The sequence below is a fragment of the Macaca fascicularis genome, chromosome 10 (genome assembly GCF_037993035.2).
Source record: "Macaca fascicularis isolate 582-1 chromosome 10, T2T-MFA8v1.1".
Lineage (NCBI taxonomy): Eukaryota > Metazoa > Chordata > Mammalia > Primates > Cercopithecidae > Macaca > Macaca fascicularis.
Window position 1 is genome coordinate 84,044,671 of NC_088384.1, and position 15,382 is coordinate 84,060,052.

The 15,382-nt window shown below is 50.1% G+C and overlaps 1 protein-coding gene across 9 annotated transcripts in view; it reads left to right on the plus strand.

Annotated features, from left to right (window-relative positions):
• DNAAF9 (dynein axonemal assembly factor 9) overlaps positions 1–11,537 on the plus strand; it is a 164,597-nt gene extending 153,060 nt beyond the window's left edge. For 7 of the 9 annotated variants that reach the window (XM_005568456.4, XM_005568457.5, XM_074004868.1 and 4 more), the window contains 6 exons: positions 452–558; positions 926–1,000; positions 4,322–4,527; positions 5,571–5,636; positions 7,031–7,124; positions 8,168–11,537. In XM_005568456.4, coding sequence (XP_005568513.3) covers positions 452–558; positions 926–1,000; positions 4,322–4,527; positions 5,571–5,636; positions 7,031–7,124; positions 8,168–8,280 — 661 coding nt within the window. In that variant the 3' untranslated portion in view covers positions 8,281–11,537. Of the gene's footprint in view, positions 1–451; positions 559–925; positions 1,001–4,321; positions 4,528–5,570; positions 5,637–7,030; positions 7,125–8,135 lie in introns of all 9 variants that reach the window. The other 2 variants (XR_012419195.1, XM_005568459.5) reach the window with 1 other exon arrangement.
• Positions 11,538–15,382: the final 3,845 nt, after the last annotated feature.

Here is a 15,382-nt window from a genome sequence, read left to right on the forward strand (position 1 = left end):
CAGGAGGCGGAGATTGTAGGGAGCCAAGATTGCACCACTGCACTCCAGCCTGGGCAACAGAGGGAGACCTTGTCTCAAAAAAAAAAAAGAAAGAAAGAAATGGGAGGGCATCCTGAGCAAGAGCCCCCCACTGTACCAGAAAGGACCCCCAAACTCAGATGGGGACTGGGAGGCTTCAGAGGCACACAGGACATCAAGAAACTGCTAGTCTAAGGTTATGTAAAACCTTCATCCTCAGAAAGCTCCTGATTTAACTGGGCAGTCATGCTTCCCAATCTCAAAGTGAAAGAGGCATATACATATTTAAACAAGTTTCTGTGTGCAAAATGTCTTACAAGTAAGGGAGAATTCAAATATTATAGGATAGGGGTATGTAGTTCATCTCAAAGTAGCATATAATAATACTCAAAACCCAAATTATTTGTGCTTACAATTTTTTAAACCTTTTAAGGTATGAAGGTAAATTGAATGCTGGATCAGTCTATCCCCTAATGGTTCAGATCTGCGTATGGTTTGGTCGTCCCTTGGAGAAGACTCGCTTTATGGCCAAATGTAAAGGTAAGCCTTGACTGGGATGTCCCAGACCCTGGAAAAAGGGTACCCCAGAGTTAATTCTACCTCCTGGTACCACTTCAGTATTCTGTGTGCTGTGTCTCTTCTTACCTTTTGAAACCAAAAGCAGACAGAGGGATTTGAGGATTGTGGGTGGCCACACAATTTGGTTTCCACTCCAGTGAAAGGGTTTTCCCTCCCCTGGGAACAGTGGCAGAGCCACAGGGGAGCAACAGGGTATGGCGGGTAGAACCTGTGAACCCTAGACCCTGGTGTATGGTCCCTCCCCAGTCCCTAAAACTCCCAGCTGTGCTATCCTGAATTTGGCCTGTGCCTCCATGTGGGTGACATCTCTGTCCTCTTCCTCCACCAGCAATTCAGTCCTCCATCAAGCCAAGTCCCTTCTCTGGAAACATCTACCACATTCTGGGCAAAGTGAAGTTTTCAGGTAACCAGGGGCTGGGATTTGGGAGCTCTATACCATGGAGTGCTTGCATCTCATGATGTGAGTTTAGAGCCTCTGCTGGTGCTCTGCAGACCACTGATGCCATTCAGACTCTCAGAAACCTTCTGCGCCCTGGGCCTTCACGCCATTAGGCTTGTCCATCACCCCTCTCCCCCGAGGGCCTACTTAGTCTAGGTTCTCCTGTTCCATAGCAGAGGTTTGCCCTCCTCTCTTGGATGACCTGCTCAAGGGCTCTTCTCACAGCTTTTTGACTTTCTTGTCCAGAGCCTTACACTCCACACCTCTTGAGCCAGTCATGGCCTCTTCTAGACCTAAAGCCAGGAGCTGTCCAAATGCTGAGCTCTACAGCTCCAGATCTATTTCTGACCGAAGTCTTTGAGCTTCCGTTTGCCTTCTCCTCTCTTCTGACAAGTAGGCCTGAGGATCAGTCATAGACCTCTGGAGCCCTTGCATCTGATAGTCTGTCCTGGAGTGGGCGTCAGAGAAGGCCTCAGAACAAGTAGGGGTCAGTCAACTCAATGTTGAGGAAGGGTACAGTATTCCAGGGGAAAGAAATAGCATTTGCTATAATCCAGAGGCAGAAAAGACACATTTTAGGAACCAAAAAGCATTTACTGTGACTGGAGCCTGGGAGTAGGGAGAGAGGAAGTGAGTCTGTTAGGGTGTCTTCAGCTGTTATCACAGAGAACCCCCACTCAGCTAGCAGATGTTGGCTGTATAACAAGTGAGGTGCTCAAGCAGCAGAGCAAGGCCACTGAGGACCCAGGTGTTGTGTGTCTTCGTGTCCTCCCATGCTTGGTGTGTCAGCTTATCTTTCAGGTTCCTGCCCCTTATGGTTGCCAAGTGGTGCTGTAGGTCTGGGTGTCAAAACCAGACACTGCATCCAGCCAGTGAGGAGAGGCTGGCTCTTCCTGCGGGTGCCTTTGTCAGTGCAGCGCCTCCTCCCAATTTCTCTGCCAACTTATCTCATTGGATTGCTGTGCCTTTCTGGACCCATCACCCATGGGGGAATTGGTATCAGAAGAAGAGGGAGACGATATGGGGGGTAGGCAACTATCAGTGTCTGCTGTAGGGAACCACTGAGGGCTTCAAGCACAGAACCATCATAGTTCAGATGGGAGAATTACATGGGTCCTTAGCTCATAGCTTTAATTACATGGGTCCTTAACTCATAGCTTTTGCTTAATTTATGTGATCAAATCAGAAACTTCAGCCCCATACCGAAGCCCACTGATCTCAGGCTCCAACAGCCAGCCCCTGCTGCTTCAGAGGTCTTGGTATTTTTGTTTTTCCCTCACCCATCACCTCCTTTTCTTCTTTATTTTTATTTCTTTTTTGGCTGGGTGCAGTGGCTCAAGCCTGTAATCCCAGCACTTTGGGAGGCTGAGGCGAGAGGATCACTTGAGGTCAGGAGTTCGGGACCAGCTTGGCCAATATGGTGAAACCCCATCTTTACTAAAAATTAAAAAAATTAGGCCGGGCTCGGTGGCTCACACCTGTAATCCCAGCACTTTGGGAGGCCAAAGCAGGCGGATCATTTGAGGCCAGCAGTTTGAGACCAGCCTGACCAACATGGTGAAACCCCATTTCTACTAAAAATACAAAATTAACTGGACGTGGTGGTGGGCACCTGTAATCCCAGCTACTCGGGAGGGTGAGACAGAAGAATCACTTGAACCTGGGAGGTGGAGGTTGTAGTGAGCTGAGATTGTGCCACTGCACTCCAGCTTGGGCAACAAGAGCGAAACTCTGTCTCAAAAAAAAAAAAAAAAAAAAAATTAGCCAGGCATGGTGGCATATGCCTTTAATCCCAGCTGCACTCGGGAGGCTGAGGTGGGAGAATCACTTAAACCCAGGAGGTGGAGGTTGCAGTGAGCCGAGATTGCGCCACTGCACTCCAGCCTGGGTGACAGTGAGACTCCATCTCAATAAAATAAATAAATAATTTTTTTTCTTTTTTTCTTTTTATTTTTTGAGACAATGCCTCACTTTGTCACCTAGGCCAGAGTATAGTGGTTTGATCTCAGCTTACTGCAGCCTTGACCTCCCAGGCTCAAGCGATCATCCTACCTCAGCTTCCCAAGTAGGTGGGACTATAGGCGTGAACCACCATGCCTGGCTGATTTTTTTTCTATTTTGTGGAGATGAGGTCTCCCTATGTTGCCCATGTCTTGAATTCCTGGGCTCAAGTGATCTTCCTGCCTCGGCCTCCCAAAGTGCTGGAATTAAGGTATTAGCCACCACACCCAGCCTCTTGTTTATTTAGATCTGCTATTGACTCTTTTTTTGTTCAAATTTAACCTCTCTTTTTTCTGGATCTTTTCTCATCCTGCTTTTTGGGGAGCCCTTGCCCACTTCTTGGGTCTCCAGTCACTCCTAGTCCTCATCTCCTTAGCATGTAACACTTTTTCCCATTCTCATCTGTGTGACCTTCATGCAACAGTGCTGTACTGTTTTTTGTCTGTTTTGTTTTGTTTTTGACACAGGGTCTTGCTCTGTTGCCCAGGCTGGAGTGCAGTAGTGCGATCCTAGGTCACTGCAGCCTTGATCTCCCGGGATCAAGCTATCTTCCCACCCCAGCCTCCCAAGTATCTGGGACTACAGCAACACACCATCACACCCAGCTAATTTTTTTGTTGTACTGTTGTCTGTGCCCTCCTCCCTTGGCCTCTTAAGGCCTCTGCTGAGAGCCCCCGACTTCTACCAAGGGGGTTTCTTTGCTTTTCCTCAACAACCTCTTCCATAATGGCTATTCCAGCAACCACCAGGGACTGTGTGGATGTCTCACACTCAGGGTCTTACAGACTTTCAAATGCCACAAGTGCAGAGTCAAACTCTTCCTCTTCTCCCACCTATAAACCTTTTTTTTCTCTTGTGTTTCCCTTCTGAGATAATAGTGTCCACCTGATCACCCAGATCAGCCAAGCCAGAAACGTATTTTGTTCCTCTCTCTCTCTCTTACTCCATCCTTTCCTTTCCTTTTTAAAAAACAAATGAAAACAAAAAAAAATGGGGTCTCCCTCTGTTACCCAGGCTGGAGTACAGTGGTGCAATCTCGGCTCACTGCAGCCTTGAATTCCTGGGCTCAAGTACTCCTGCCTCAGCCTCCTGAGTAGCTGGGACCACAAGCATGAGCCACTGTGCCCACCTACTCCATCCTTTCTAAGCTGCCACCAGTCACGTCAGTTCTCTCTCCTGCATTTTCTCGTGAATCTGTCCCAACCATCTGCATTGTCACAGTCTTAGCATAGCTGTATCCTTTCAAGGCAGGCTCTCAGGGACTAATGTATATTCTCCTTACAGACTCTGAGAGGACCATGGAGGTCTGCTATAACACACTGGCCAACTCCTTGAGCATCATGCCAGTTTTGGAAGGACCCACACCACCACCGGACTCCAAAAGCATATCTCAAGACAGCAGCGGGCAGCAGGAGTGCTACCTTGTGTTCATCGGCTGCTCCCTGAAGGAAGACAGCATCAAGGACTGGCTGCGGCAGTCAGCTAAGCAGGTGGTTTCCAGAGCCCAGACAGACCTGACACAGATGTGACCAGACACCTCAGAGCTGCTGCTGGCCCTGAGAAGCCCCGCCACTGCCTCCCTAATGCCTCCCCACTGGGTTTCCCCTCCCTGGCCCAGCCAGCACTTTCAGGGACACTTTGAGAGAGGAAAGAAGCCACTCAGAGCAAACTCCAGGCAGGCCTGCTATGTTGTTTGCTCTGTGAGCCAGGTTCTCTGCAAGCTTTGGGTGCTAAGCCTTGTAGCACAGCGTTAGGGGTTTAGTTCATCCTAGAACTCTGGGAATAGAGTTAGCTGGGGCCTGGGTCTTCTGTAGATGCTCACTAGGGACCTGTCTTTATACTGAGGCATGGGCTACCTCACTTGGATAAGCTTCTAAATGGTTCTTGACTATGGAACCTCAGGCTGCCCCTTTGTCTGCCTCTCATTGGTAGGGTTTAGGGATAAGAATCTACAAAGAGGCACGACCATTCCCATTTATGAAAACACTGGGCTTGGCCGGGCGCGGTGGCTCAAGCCTGTAATCCCAGCACTTTGGGAGGCCGAGACGGGCGGATCATGAGGTCAGGAGATCGAGACCATCCTGGCTAATACGGTGAAACCCCGTCTCTATTAAAAAATACAAAAAACTAGCCGGGCGAAGTGGCGGGTGCCTGTAGTCCCAGCTACTCGGGAGGCTGAGGCAGGAGAATGACGTGAACCCGAGAGGAGGAGCTTGCAGTGAGCTGAGATCCGGCCACTGCACTCCAGCCTGGGTGACAGAGCAAGACTCCGTCTCAAAAAAAAAAAAAAAAAAAAAAAAAGAAAACACTGGGCTGTCCTCTGCTGCTTGTTCTCTGCTGGCTCACAGGGCTGTATGATGGGAAAGTGGTTTTCTCAAAGAGCAGACAGGCAGAATATTATATCCAGGCCATAGTGCACATGCTTTTCCCCGCTGCTGGGATCTTAGTCGTGTAATAGAGCCCAGAGCCCTCCCCTGCCCATGCACTCCATGAGTTCTGCTGGGACCTGACCCTCCACTCCCCATCTCTGCAGAAGCCTCAGAGGAAAGCCTTGAAGACCAGGGGGATGCTGACGCAACAGGAGATCAGGAGCATCCACGTGAGTGCCTTGCCCTGGCTTCTCCCCTCAGTGGCCCAGGGCTGTCCTTGGCTTGCATAGCTCTGTATTTTGGATTCTCTGAGTGAGGAGCTATTTCTAGGACATGCTGGAGGTCTTGCTTCTCCCAGGCCACAGAAAGAAGCTGGGTACAGAATTCTGGCCTTTGTAGCTTCAGTGAGGAGGGTGAAAGAGACCTCTGGTGTGACCTGGGCATCAGGTTGAGTAGAGCTAGTACTTGTGGGAGAAGCTAATGACCAGAGTCCCTGCCTTGGCACCTTGTTCAAGCAACTGCTGTGTTACAGATGAACCAGCTAGAGCCCAGGCAAAAACTGTCTAGATCCAGAAGCTGCTCGTAGGAAGGTTGTGGAACCTGAGGCCAGGATAAGAGGCTGATTGGAGACCCCCTTGATGAGCCTCCCAGCCTCCAGGCTCTGACCGCCAGCCTCTGCCTCAGTCGCCATGCCCACTGGGGCCATTTCCTAAGGGGTTTGGGGACAAAAAGCTAAAAAGGACATAGAGTCTAGGTCCCCAGGATGGACTGTGTCACCAGCCCCAGTAATGAGCAGGTGGGGCAGGAAAGTATTCTGAGACTCCAGGAGCCCCTGCTTTCGATTTGAGAAGGCCCCCTTCATGAACAGCTCCTGTAGGCCCGAACAACCCTGGATGCTCCTGGGGAGGACAACATGGGCATAAGGTAGTTCTTATAATGTATGTTCCCCTGGAAGCCAACCATGAACAAGGAGTTAAGTACAGGTAGTTTATTTTGGAAGTGATTCTAGGAGACACTAAATAGGAAAAAGGAGGATGAAAGGGGATGGGGATCCAGCCAATAAAGAGTGTGTTCATGGCCGGGCACGGTGGCTCACGCCTGTAATCCCAGCACTTTGGGAGGCTGAGGTGGGATCACTTGAGGTCAGGAGTTCAAGACCAGCCTGATCAATATGGTGAAACCCTGTCTCTACTAAAAATACAAAAATTAGCCAGGCGTGGTGGCGCATGCCTGTAATCCCAGCTACTTGGGAGGCTGAGGCAGGAGAATTGCATGAATCCAGGAGATGGAGGTTGCAGTGAGCCAAGATCATGCCACTGCACTCCAACCTGAGTGACAAAGCAAGACTCCATCTCAAAAAAAAAAAAAATGACTGTGTTCACACATGAGTACCACTGGGTGCCATAGGAGCTTCATCCCAGTAGGACCTCCCAGAACTCCTCACCTGAGAGGTGAGGCGCCACCTCAGGCAGGGCTTGAGGGTTGCTGGGGGTGTTAGCTTCCTAGCTCCTCTGTATAGCAGAGTAGTCTGTCTTGCTAGGGAAATAGACTTGTTTGTTTTTAATGAGTGAGTGAAGTATAGAAAGTAGTCAGATAATTATTACAGGACTCTTTTTTCCTACAGGTAAAACGCCACTTGGAACCCCTACCTGCAGGCTACTTTTATAATGGCACCCAATTTGTTAACTTCTTTGGTGACAAAACTGATTTTCACCCCCGTATCCTTGGAACAGCGTGGTCCCTGTGTGGATCCCGGGCAGTGAGACTGGGAGTTTGTGAGCCTGTCTGTAAAGCAGTTGTCTGCTAGAGTCATGCGTCTGAGCCCCAGGAGCAGGCTGGGCTCTGCATGTCTACTGATGGGCCGGGAATGCACAGGGGCAAACCTCGGGGGCAAACTTTTCATTTCAATCTCTAAATAACTGTTAAAGTTAAATTGCTCCGTTATTGAGTGGTTGCTAATGTGACTCTGTGGGTTATAGTTTTTTGGTTTTGTCTTTTTTTTTGAGATGGCATTTCACTCTTGTTGCCCAGGCTGGAGTGCAATGGCACAATCTCAGCTCGCTGCAACCTCTCCCTCCTGGGTTCAAGCGATTCTCCTGTCTCAGCCTCCCGAGTAGCTGGGATTACAGGTGCCTCCCACCACGCCCGGCTAATTTTGTATTTTTAGTAGAAAAGCGGTTTCTCCATGTTGGTCAGGCTGGTCTCAAACTCCCGACCTCATATGATCCTCCTGCCTCGGCCTCCCAAAGTGCTGGGATTACAGACATGAGCCAAACCCTGCCCGGCTTAGAGACGAGGTCTCGCCGTGTTGCCCAGGCTGGTCTCAAACTCCTGGGCTCAAGTGATCCGTCTGCCTCAGTCTCCCAAAGTGCTAGTATGGCAGGCGTGAGCCACTGTGCCCAGCCTGTGGGTTATACTTTGGATGCAGCTGTGGTGATATCCTGAAGTCTGTAGTCATCAGAGTCATGATTAAAAGTTGAAGACAGCCTGATTACAACAGTTAACCTGTGAAAAGATGGATAGGGCTGAAGTTGAAGGGCTCAGTTCTAGGACCTCGTTAACATCCCTGTGACAACAGCCGTCACATTCTTTGTAGCTGTGGTGCTGCCAGTATATACAAGGAGTCCATCAGGTACCCGCTTTATGGGCCAGACACTCACTTCCTCAGCAAACCCCCCTCACCTGCCTACAGGACCCTCTGGGCTCAGGCAGGCTCCCTTGTCCTCCAGGCTCAGAGCTCTCTTCCTTAATGAGATACCAGTCATGGACCAGTTCATGAATGACTACGTCGAAGAAGCCAACCGGGAAATTGAGAAGTATAACCGGGAGCTGGAACAGCAGGAGTATCATGACCTCTTTGAGCTGAAGCCCTAGAGGAAGGCTGGGCCCTTATATCCTGCAGAATGTCCACCTTGGAGATGGACGAACGGGTGTCTTAACCTCAGCTCTCCTGGAGGCCTCTCCCTTAAGGGGCTGTCTTTGTTCTCCTTGGCCTATGTGTCCTGGCTTGAGTGCATGTTGTCTTTATTCCCTGTATAGCGCTGAAGAGCATCACCTGCACCATTGATTTGGGGGGTGGGGGGAATACTCAAGGATGAGCAGATGGGGCCTGCCTGTCTTCATGTGCAACTGGCAGTCCAGGAGCTCTGGGTTTCTGATAACAGGATCTCCTTTGGGCTCTCGAGGTTGGGGAGAAGCATTAGGATTGTACGGAGGAGTTGGTGGGACTTGGAAGGAACCCTGGCTGCCTGAACTGTGGCCATGTCTGGGAGGCGAGGCCACCACAGGCCTCAAGCCTCAGATGCTGCTCCACAAGAGCCATCTTCCCCAGTGGAGTGCCTGCCTCCCCTGCTAGGCCCCTTTCCCTGCAGGAGCTGGCCCTACTGGCCGTGGGCGCAGTCCTGGGAGGAGCAGCACAGCCTTGCCCAGGCCCAGTCCACAGAGCCAGCAGCTTGGGTTGAGATGAATAATGTGTTCACAAATGAGGGAATTTCCCTTCTGGACTAAACTGAAGGAGAAACTTGTTGCTTTCCAGAGGTGTGTGGCTCTTAAGTTGACATCAGCTTTCCCTCTTGTGGGTGGTTCTTGAGTTCTCCTGTCACATCATTCGGTGTCCTAATGTAGGGACAAGAGGAAGCCTGCTGCTCAGGCCCCCTGGCGAGGCTTCACTTCACTGTGGAAGAGGGCATCCTGCAGCTGGTTAGTCTTAGGCCTGGTGGCTGATCACTTGTGGGGTCAGTCTCCAGCACCCAGCACTCCCACAAGCCTTGCCAGGGAAGGCCTGCTTTTCAGCCACAAACTTCAGGAAACTTATCTGCCCGCTCCCCAAAGCATTGTTGCTGGCCCCGGGCTTGTGTGGCTCCCGAGAATTGGGAATTTCAAGTAATTGCAATACCTAAGTTAGATTCCTTCCAATGGCATTGTTTTCAGCTGGACCGTAAAGCAGAGGGGAATTACAAGTGTATCCCATGCCTGACCTTCATAATTGGTGTGGGGGACAGGGGAGTCACAGCCACTGATATTTAGGTGATGTCTCTTAGGACTTCAGTGCCTCAGCTACCTGAACTGTAAATGTTTTCTGAATTTCACATATTTTTTTTTTTTGCATGCCTTAGGAAGAAGCACATAGGTAAAACCAGCAGTTTCCAGTAATGTAGGGAGTTTTGAGCAAGGCCCCTGGAGCAGCGGAGAGACAGGATGGAGCACAGGTAGTCTGTGTGCCTGGTCATACAGAGGCCTGCATGCAAGTAGCAAAGCAACTCTCAAGGGCTTGTCAGTAAAATATATTAGGGAAAAAAAACAATTTGAAGCCAAATGAACAAAACTCCAGATACCATTAAGGAATTTTGCATCAAGAAGGGCTTCTGAAAAGACGCACGTGCTCCAGTCCCAGCTCCAAAAGCCACTGGTGACAAGGGCCCCTCTGTGGAACCTAAGTCTGGGAGGCCCCTGACTTCTGGCTGGCCAGAGGCTGGGGTATGTCAAGGGCTTGCCTCTGCTTCAGAGTCAATAACACAGATCTTAAGTGCAATTGATTAATAAGCAATGAGTTACTGTAGCTTCCTTTAGCTCTACCGAGCTCTTTTTAAAAACTCAAACTTGAGCAGCCTTAGAAAAGGGGTTGGGGGGTGGGAACCACAGGCCATTTCTCTGAGTGGGCTGCTGTGAAGTTATAAATGAAAGCTCTAGCTTTAGGAGCTTGAGCCATTTCCTGACTGCACTGGCCTGGCAGTCTGGCTGCTGCACAAGAGTTTTTAAAGAGGGGTCGGAGCCCACCTGTGAGAGTGGGTCTTCTCACCATGTGGGGCTGTACTACGTGGTGGTCTTGGTTTCTGTTCATAGAAATGCTCTCTCACCAACTTGCCCCACTGTCCCAACTCCTCTCCTCTTAGAGAAAAAACTGTGATTACCTCAACTTGAATATGAAACTGTGATTGAAAAAAAGTCAAAACGTTAAGAAGCATCAAAGCCAAAAAGGCAAAACTGGCTGAGGCCTCTGTCGATGCTCCTCAGCCTACTTGGGAACGTGAGGGGGCAGCTGGCGAAAGGGCATTCCTGGGGCCACTTGCTCTGCCCCACTGATAAGGCACACCAGCGGTGCACTGTGTGAGCTCTTTGAGGACTGAGGCCAGGGGATGCCTCCTGGAATCTGCCAGGCCTCTCTGTTCTGTGAAGTTCAGTATCCACTTGATTCCTCCAGGCGGCACTCCCAGGTCTGGGGGAGCAGGGTCTTCCACTGTCTCCAAAGGAATGGCCATGACACTGCTTTTGACCATAGAAGTGGATCCAGGGACCCAGCAAAAACAGCGGGGGTGGGTTCCCCGGGACAGGCAGTCCTCCAGGGGCTTACGTGCTTTTTGCCAACTTTCCTGTTAGCAGCTTCAGTTTATATTACCCAGAGTGTGTGGGATAATGTTGAAGTCGCTGAAGTTATGGGTTATTTTATGTTTTGACATGGGATTTTTCTGTTTTCGATTGGAAGAAGGAGACAGAAATTGGAGAAAATGGGATTATCCTAGGGAAGGGCAAGGAGTCAAGCCGGCACCTCTGAGCCCTGGGGGCTCTCTGACCTGAAGCCTGGACACTGGGCCCTTCAGGTTGCAAGAAAAAGTTCCCTCCTAAATTCTGTTAGGATTTTGGAGAATTTTTGCACAGTAATAAGCTCCGGGTTGCTCTTTGGGCTTCTCAAAAGGGAAAAGTTCAATTCAAAGATTGTAAACTACGAAGTATTCCAGCAGTGTTGCTGATATAGTTGGATAGTTGTACCTCAAAAAAGTAGGTGAGAACTGGCTTCCTCATTGTCCCAGGTTGTCAAATACTAATGACATAAGAGCTCACTTACGTGCCAAAATTCACTTTTATACTAGTTTTTCAGTGCTTTAATATTTGTAACTTAAATTTTAAAACTCGTATTTACAAACACTACTGTAACTTCAGTGAAACTGAATTGTGTGATTGAAGCTTTTTGCTTATCATAGTATTTATTACACTACTTAATTCAGTAAATATATAAAAGTAGCTTTCAATTTATTTTTATATTATTTTACATGTTTTTACCTGCAGTTGTGTATGTGAATTTACCTTGGTAATTGAGATGTCATGCTAAGGACCAATAAACTATCACTGAACAAGCAAGGACTCCAGATGATGCCTGTGCCATACACTCAGTCCCGTGGTGCTCCTGGAGCGGGGGTGAGGGGGGGCCGGCCTTCAGCCTCCCCTGGACACCTCTGCTGGGGATGCTGCGGGGAGTCTTCCGAGCTCACACTCCCTCTCTAGACGCCGGAGCAGCCCGTGGAGAATAAAATTCATCGGAAGAAACCACACTGGTTGCGGGGTGGGAACTTGGGGAGTCCCAGAACTCGGGGAGAGGCTCAAGGAAGCCGGCTATGGGAACGGGGCTCTCCCGGGCCCTCCCGCCCCGCCCGGGTCCTTCCGCCCCGCCCGGGTCCTTCACCCTTGTCTTAGGCCGCGGTGCGGGGGTGCCAGTTCTTGGCCCCAGTCTGCCGCGGCCGGGCTGCAGTAGGAACCACACTTTTCCAGCCTGATCGGCGCGTTTCCGCGCGGTGAAAGCTCGGCGAGGTGGCTTCTCGGTCCTACTTTATACATGGGGACGACGGGAGGCGCTGACGGGTCAAATGGGACGGATTTGGCGCCGCGCGTTGGAACCGCAAGTTCTAACGGGGAGGTTTGCTGGAGCCCGTGGAGCTCTAGAGGAGAGACCAGAAATGCATCAGCTGTCCCCGTGCAAGCTTGAGTTCCACTCGCCAGGCGGTTCCTGCCGCACGTGGCGCGGGCCTCCCAGCTGACAACACCCCCGGGCCCCCGCCGGCCGCGCGGGGAGGTGGGGAAAAGGGGCGCCCGCCACCAGTCCATAGACACCCTGCTTCCTGTCAACCAGTCGCTGGGGGGACAAGGGGAAATGCCCAACTGGCCAGATGTGGAAGCTGGCCCCGGGGGAAGGGTGTAGCCTCTGCAGATAGCTTCAGGTGACTGGGATGGTGGTCTTAGGTTTGGAAGTTCCTTGAGATAATTAGTCCTGTGCAAACCAAATGCAAATCTGCACGGGAAGGGCCTGGTAGACTTGAGGGAGGGAACCGGCAGCAATATTATCCCTTCACAACCTCTTCCCCAGAGCCTCCGGCATCCCCATCCTGCAGGCCGGGGTTTGAACTTTGATGGAGTGCCTGTGCTTGCATTATGGCAAAACCTCTAGGGTTTGGGGATTAACCCCTAGGAATTGCCAGAGCGATGGGGAGACAGTAAATGGTGAAGGGCTCTCAGAAGGACTTAGAGGCCAGGAAACCTGAGGATGGGGAAGGGATCCCATCTTCCACCTGGAGCCCTCAGTAGGGACAGGGGACTACTGAAACCCTAGTGCTGCTTACCAGAGTAGGAGCCCCAGAGTCAGGGAATCCTGGCAGAATCCATCGTGGAAAGTGATTTAGAGCAGAAGATCTCATGTGGAGCTACTGAAAATCAGAGAAACTGCCAGGAACACGGAGAAACACCAGTGTTAATCTCTATCCTACGCTCTAGGGATAAGTTATGCCCAAAGAAGACATGACCATGTGACCCACTTCCAGCCCATGACAGAAAGCTTGGTTTCTGTAGGAGTCCAGACTAGTACTAGATACAAGTCAGCCGGGCCCAGGCACTAATACGTCATCAGAACCCTCTCTCTATCTTTGGTGGCTTCCTTCTTCCCCTGCAGCAAGCTTCCTCTACACCACCAGCAGCACCAGGGTCCCAAAGGCAAGGATCACATTCTCATCCCTGAATAGTTACAATGGTCAGGAGGAATGGAGTTTTCTGATTAGCCTGGCCTTGGGTCTCTGTGTGCTTCCATGGGCCCCCTATGGCCCATCTGAGAGGTGCCCCCCCACAGAAGGGCTTGCTCCCCTAAACCAGCATTACACATCTCCCTGCAATTTCTGAGCTTTTCTGGTAAGTCAGACACCTACTTGATTTTTTTTTTTTAGAGTCTTGCTCTGTCACCCAGGCTGGAGTGCAGGGCGAGATATCACTGCAACCTCCACCTCCTGGGTTCAAGCGATTCTGCTGCCTCAGCCTCCCGAGTAGCTGGGAGTGGCACATGCCACCACGCCCAGCTTTTTTTTTTTTTTTTTTTTTTTGAGACGGAGTCTTGCTCTGTCGCCCAGGCTGGAGTGCAGTGGCCAGATCTCAGCTTACTGCAAGCTCCGCCTCCCGGGTTCACGCCATTCTCCTGCCTCAGCCTCCGGAGTAGCTGGAACTACAGGCGCCCGCCACCTCGCCCGGCTAGTTTTTTTGTATTTTTTTTAGTAGAGACTGGGTTTCACCATGTTAGCTAGGATGGTCTTGATCTTGTGACCTCTTGATCCGCCCGTCTCGGCCTCCCAAAGTGCTGGGATTACAGGCTTGAGCCACCGCGCCTGGCCGCGCCCAGCTTTTTGTGGTTTTTTTTGTTTTTTTTTTTTTTTTGTATTTTTGCTAGAGGCAGCATTTCACCATGTTGGGAAGGCTGGTCTTGAACTCCTGACCTCAAGTGATCCACCAGCCTCAGCCTCCCAAAGTGCTGGGATTACAGGCATGAGCCACCACCCCTGGCTTTTTTTTCTTTTTTTTTTTTTTTTAAGACAGAGTCTCACTCTGTCACCCAGGCTGGAGTGCAGTGGTGCAATTACAGCTCACTGCAGCCTCAACCTCCCGGGGCTCAGGTAATCTTCCATCTCAGCTTCTTGAGTAGCTAGGACTACAGGCATGCGCTACCTCACCCAGCTAACCTACATGACTTTTTTTTTTTTAAATGGAGTCTCACTCTCTAGCCCAGGCTACAGATCGCAGCTCACTGCAGCCTCAACCTCCCTGGGTTCAGGTCATCCTTCCTACTCAGCCTCCCGAATAGCTGGGACTACAGGTGCACACCAACATGCCGGGCCAAATTTTGCATTTTTTGTAGAGATGTTATCTATGTTGCCCAGGCAGGTCTCAAACTCTTGGGCTCAAGCGATTGTCCTGCCTTGGCCTCCCAAAGTGCTAGGTTACAGGCATAAGCCACTGCACCCAGCCCATTGTTTGGTTTTATAGTGCCTCAACACAACTCAGGGATACTGGTGATCACGGGATCCTGTTTGAGAGTCTATTTTTCTTAAACAAAAGAAAGGTCAAAAAAAAAAAAAAAGAGAAAGGTCATGTAGGGCCGGGCATGGTGCCTCACACCTATAATCCCAGCGCTTTGGGAGGCCAAGGCAGGCACATCGCTTGAGGTCAGGAGTTCTAGACAAGCCTGGCCAACATGGTGAAACTCCGTCTCTACTAAAAATAAAAAAGCTGGGCGTGGTGGCGGGCGCCTGTAGTCCCAGCTACTCGGGAGGCTGAGGCAGGAGAATCGCTTGAACCGGGGAGGCGGAGCTTGCAGTGAGCCGAGATCGCGCCACTGCACTCCAGCCTGGGCGACAGAGCGAGACTCCGTCTCAAAAAAAAAAAAAAAAAAAAGAAAAAGGAAAGAAAGAAAGAAAGGTGATGTAGACTGTAATGTGGGGAATGGGCTGCTGCTCTGCGTGGGTGGAGGTGAGAAGTGGACCAACTGGAGAGCCATTTTGAAGGAACAATTGACAAGACCCCATGACTAACTAGGCAACAGCTAAGGAGATGACCTTGAGGTATAAGTGGAAAAAGCCCAAGTGGAAAAAACCCAACGTTTTGAAACAAATCCAAAGACTTTTTTTGTTTCATTCTGAAAAAATCTGACGAAAATTAAATTGGTTTATCCACAAATTATTCCTGTATTTCCCAGGCCTCTGCATTCCTAAATTGACCAGTTAAAAGGTTTGGTTTTTAAAAAATTACCTCAGGTTCAATAAGTTTTATGTCCTACTCATAAATGACTGTCAATCTGTAAAAAAAAAAAAAAAAAAAAGGAAGAAATTAACCAAATAAAGTGTGAATATATTTTCATTTTATCCCACAAATTACTACTGCTTTTCCTGCAGCA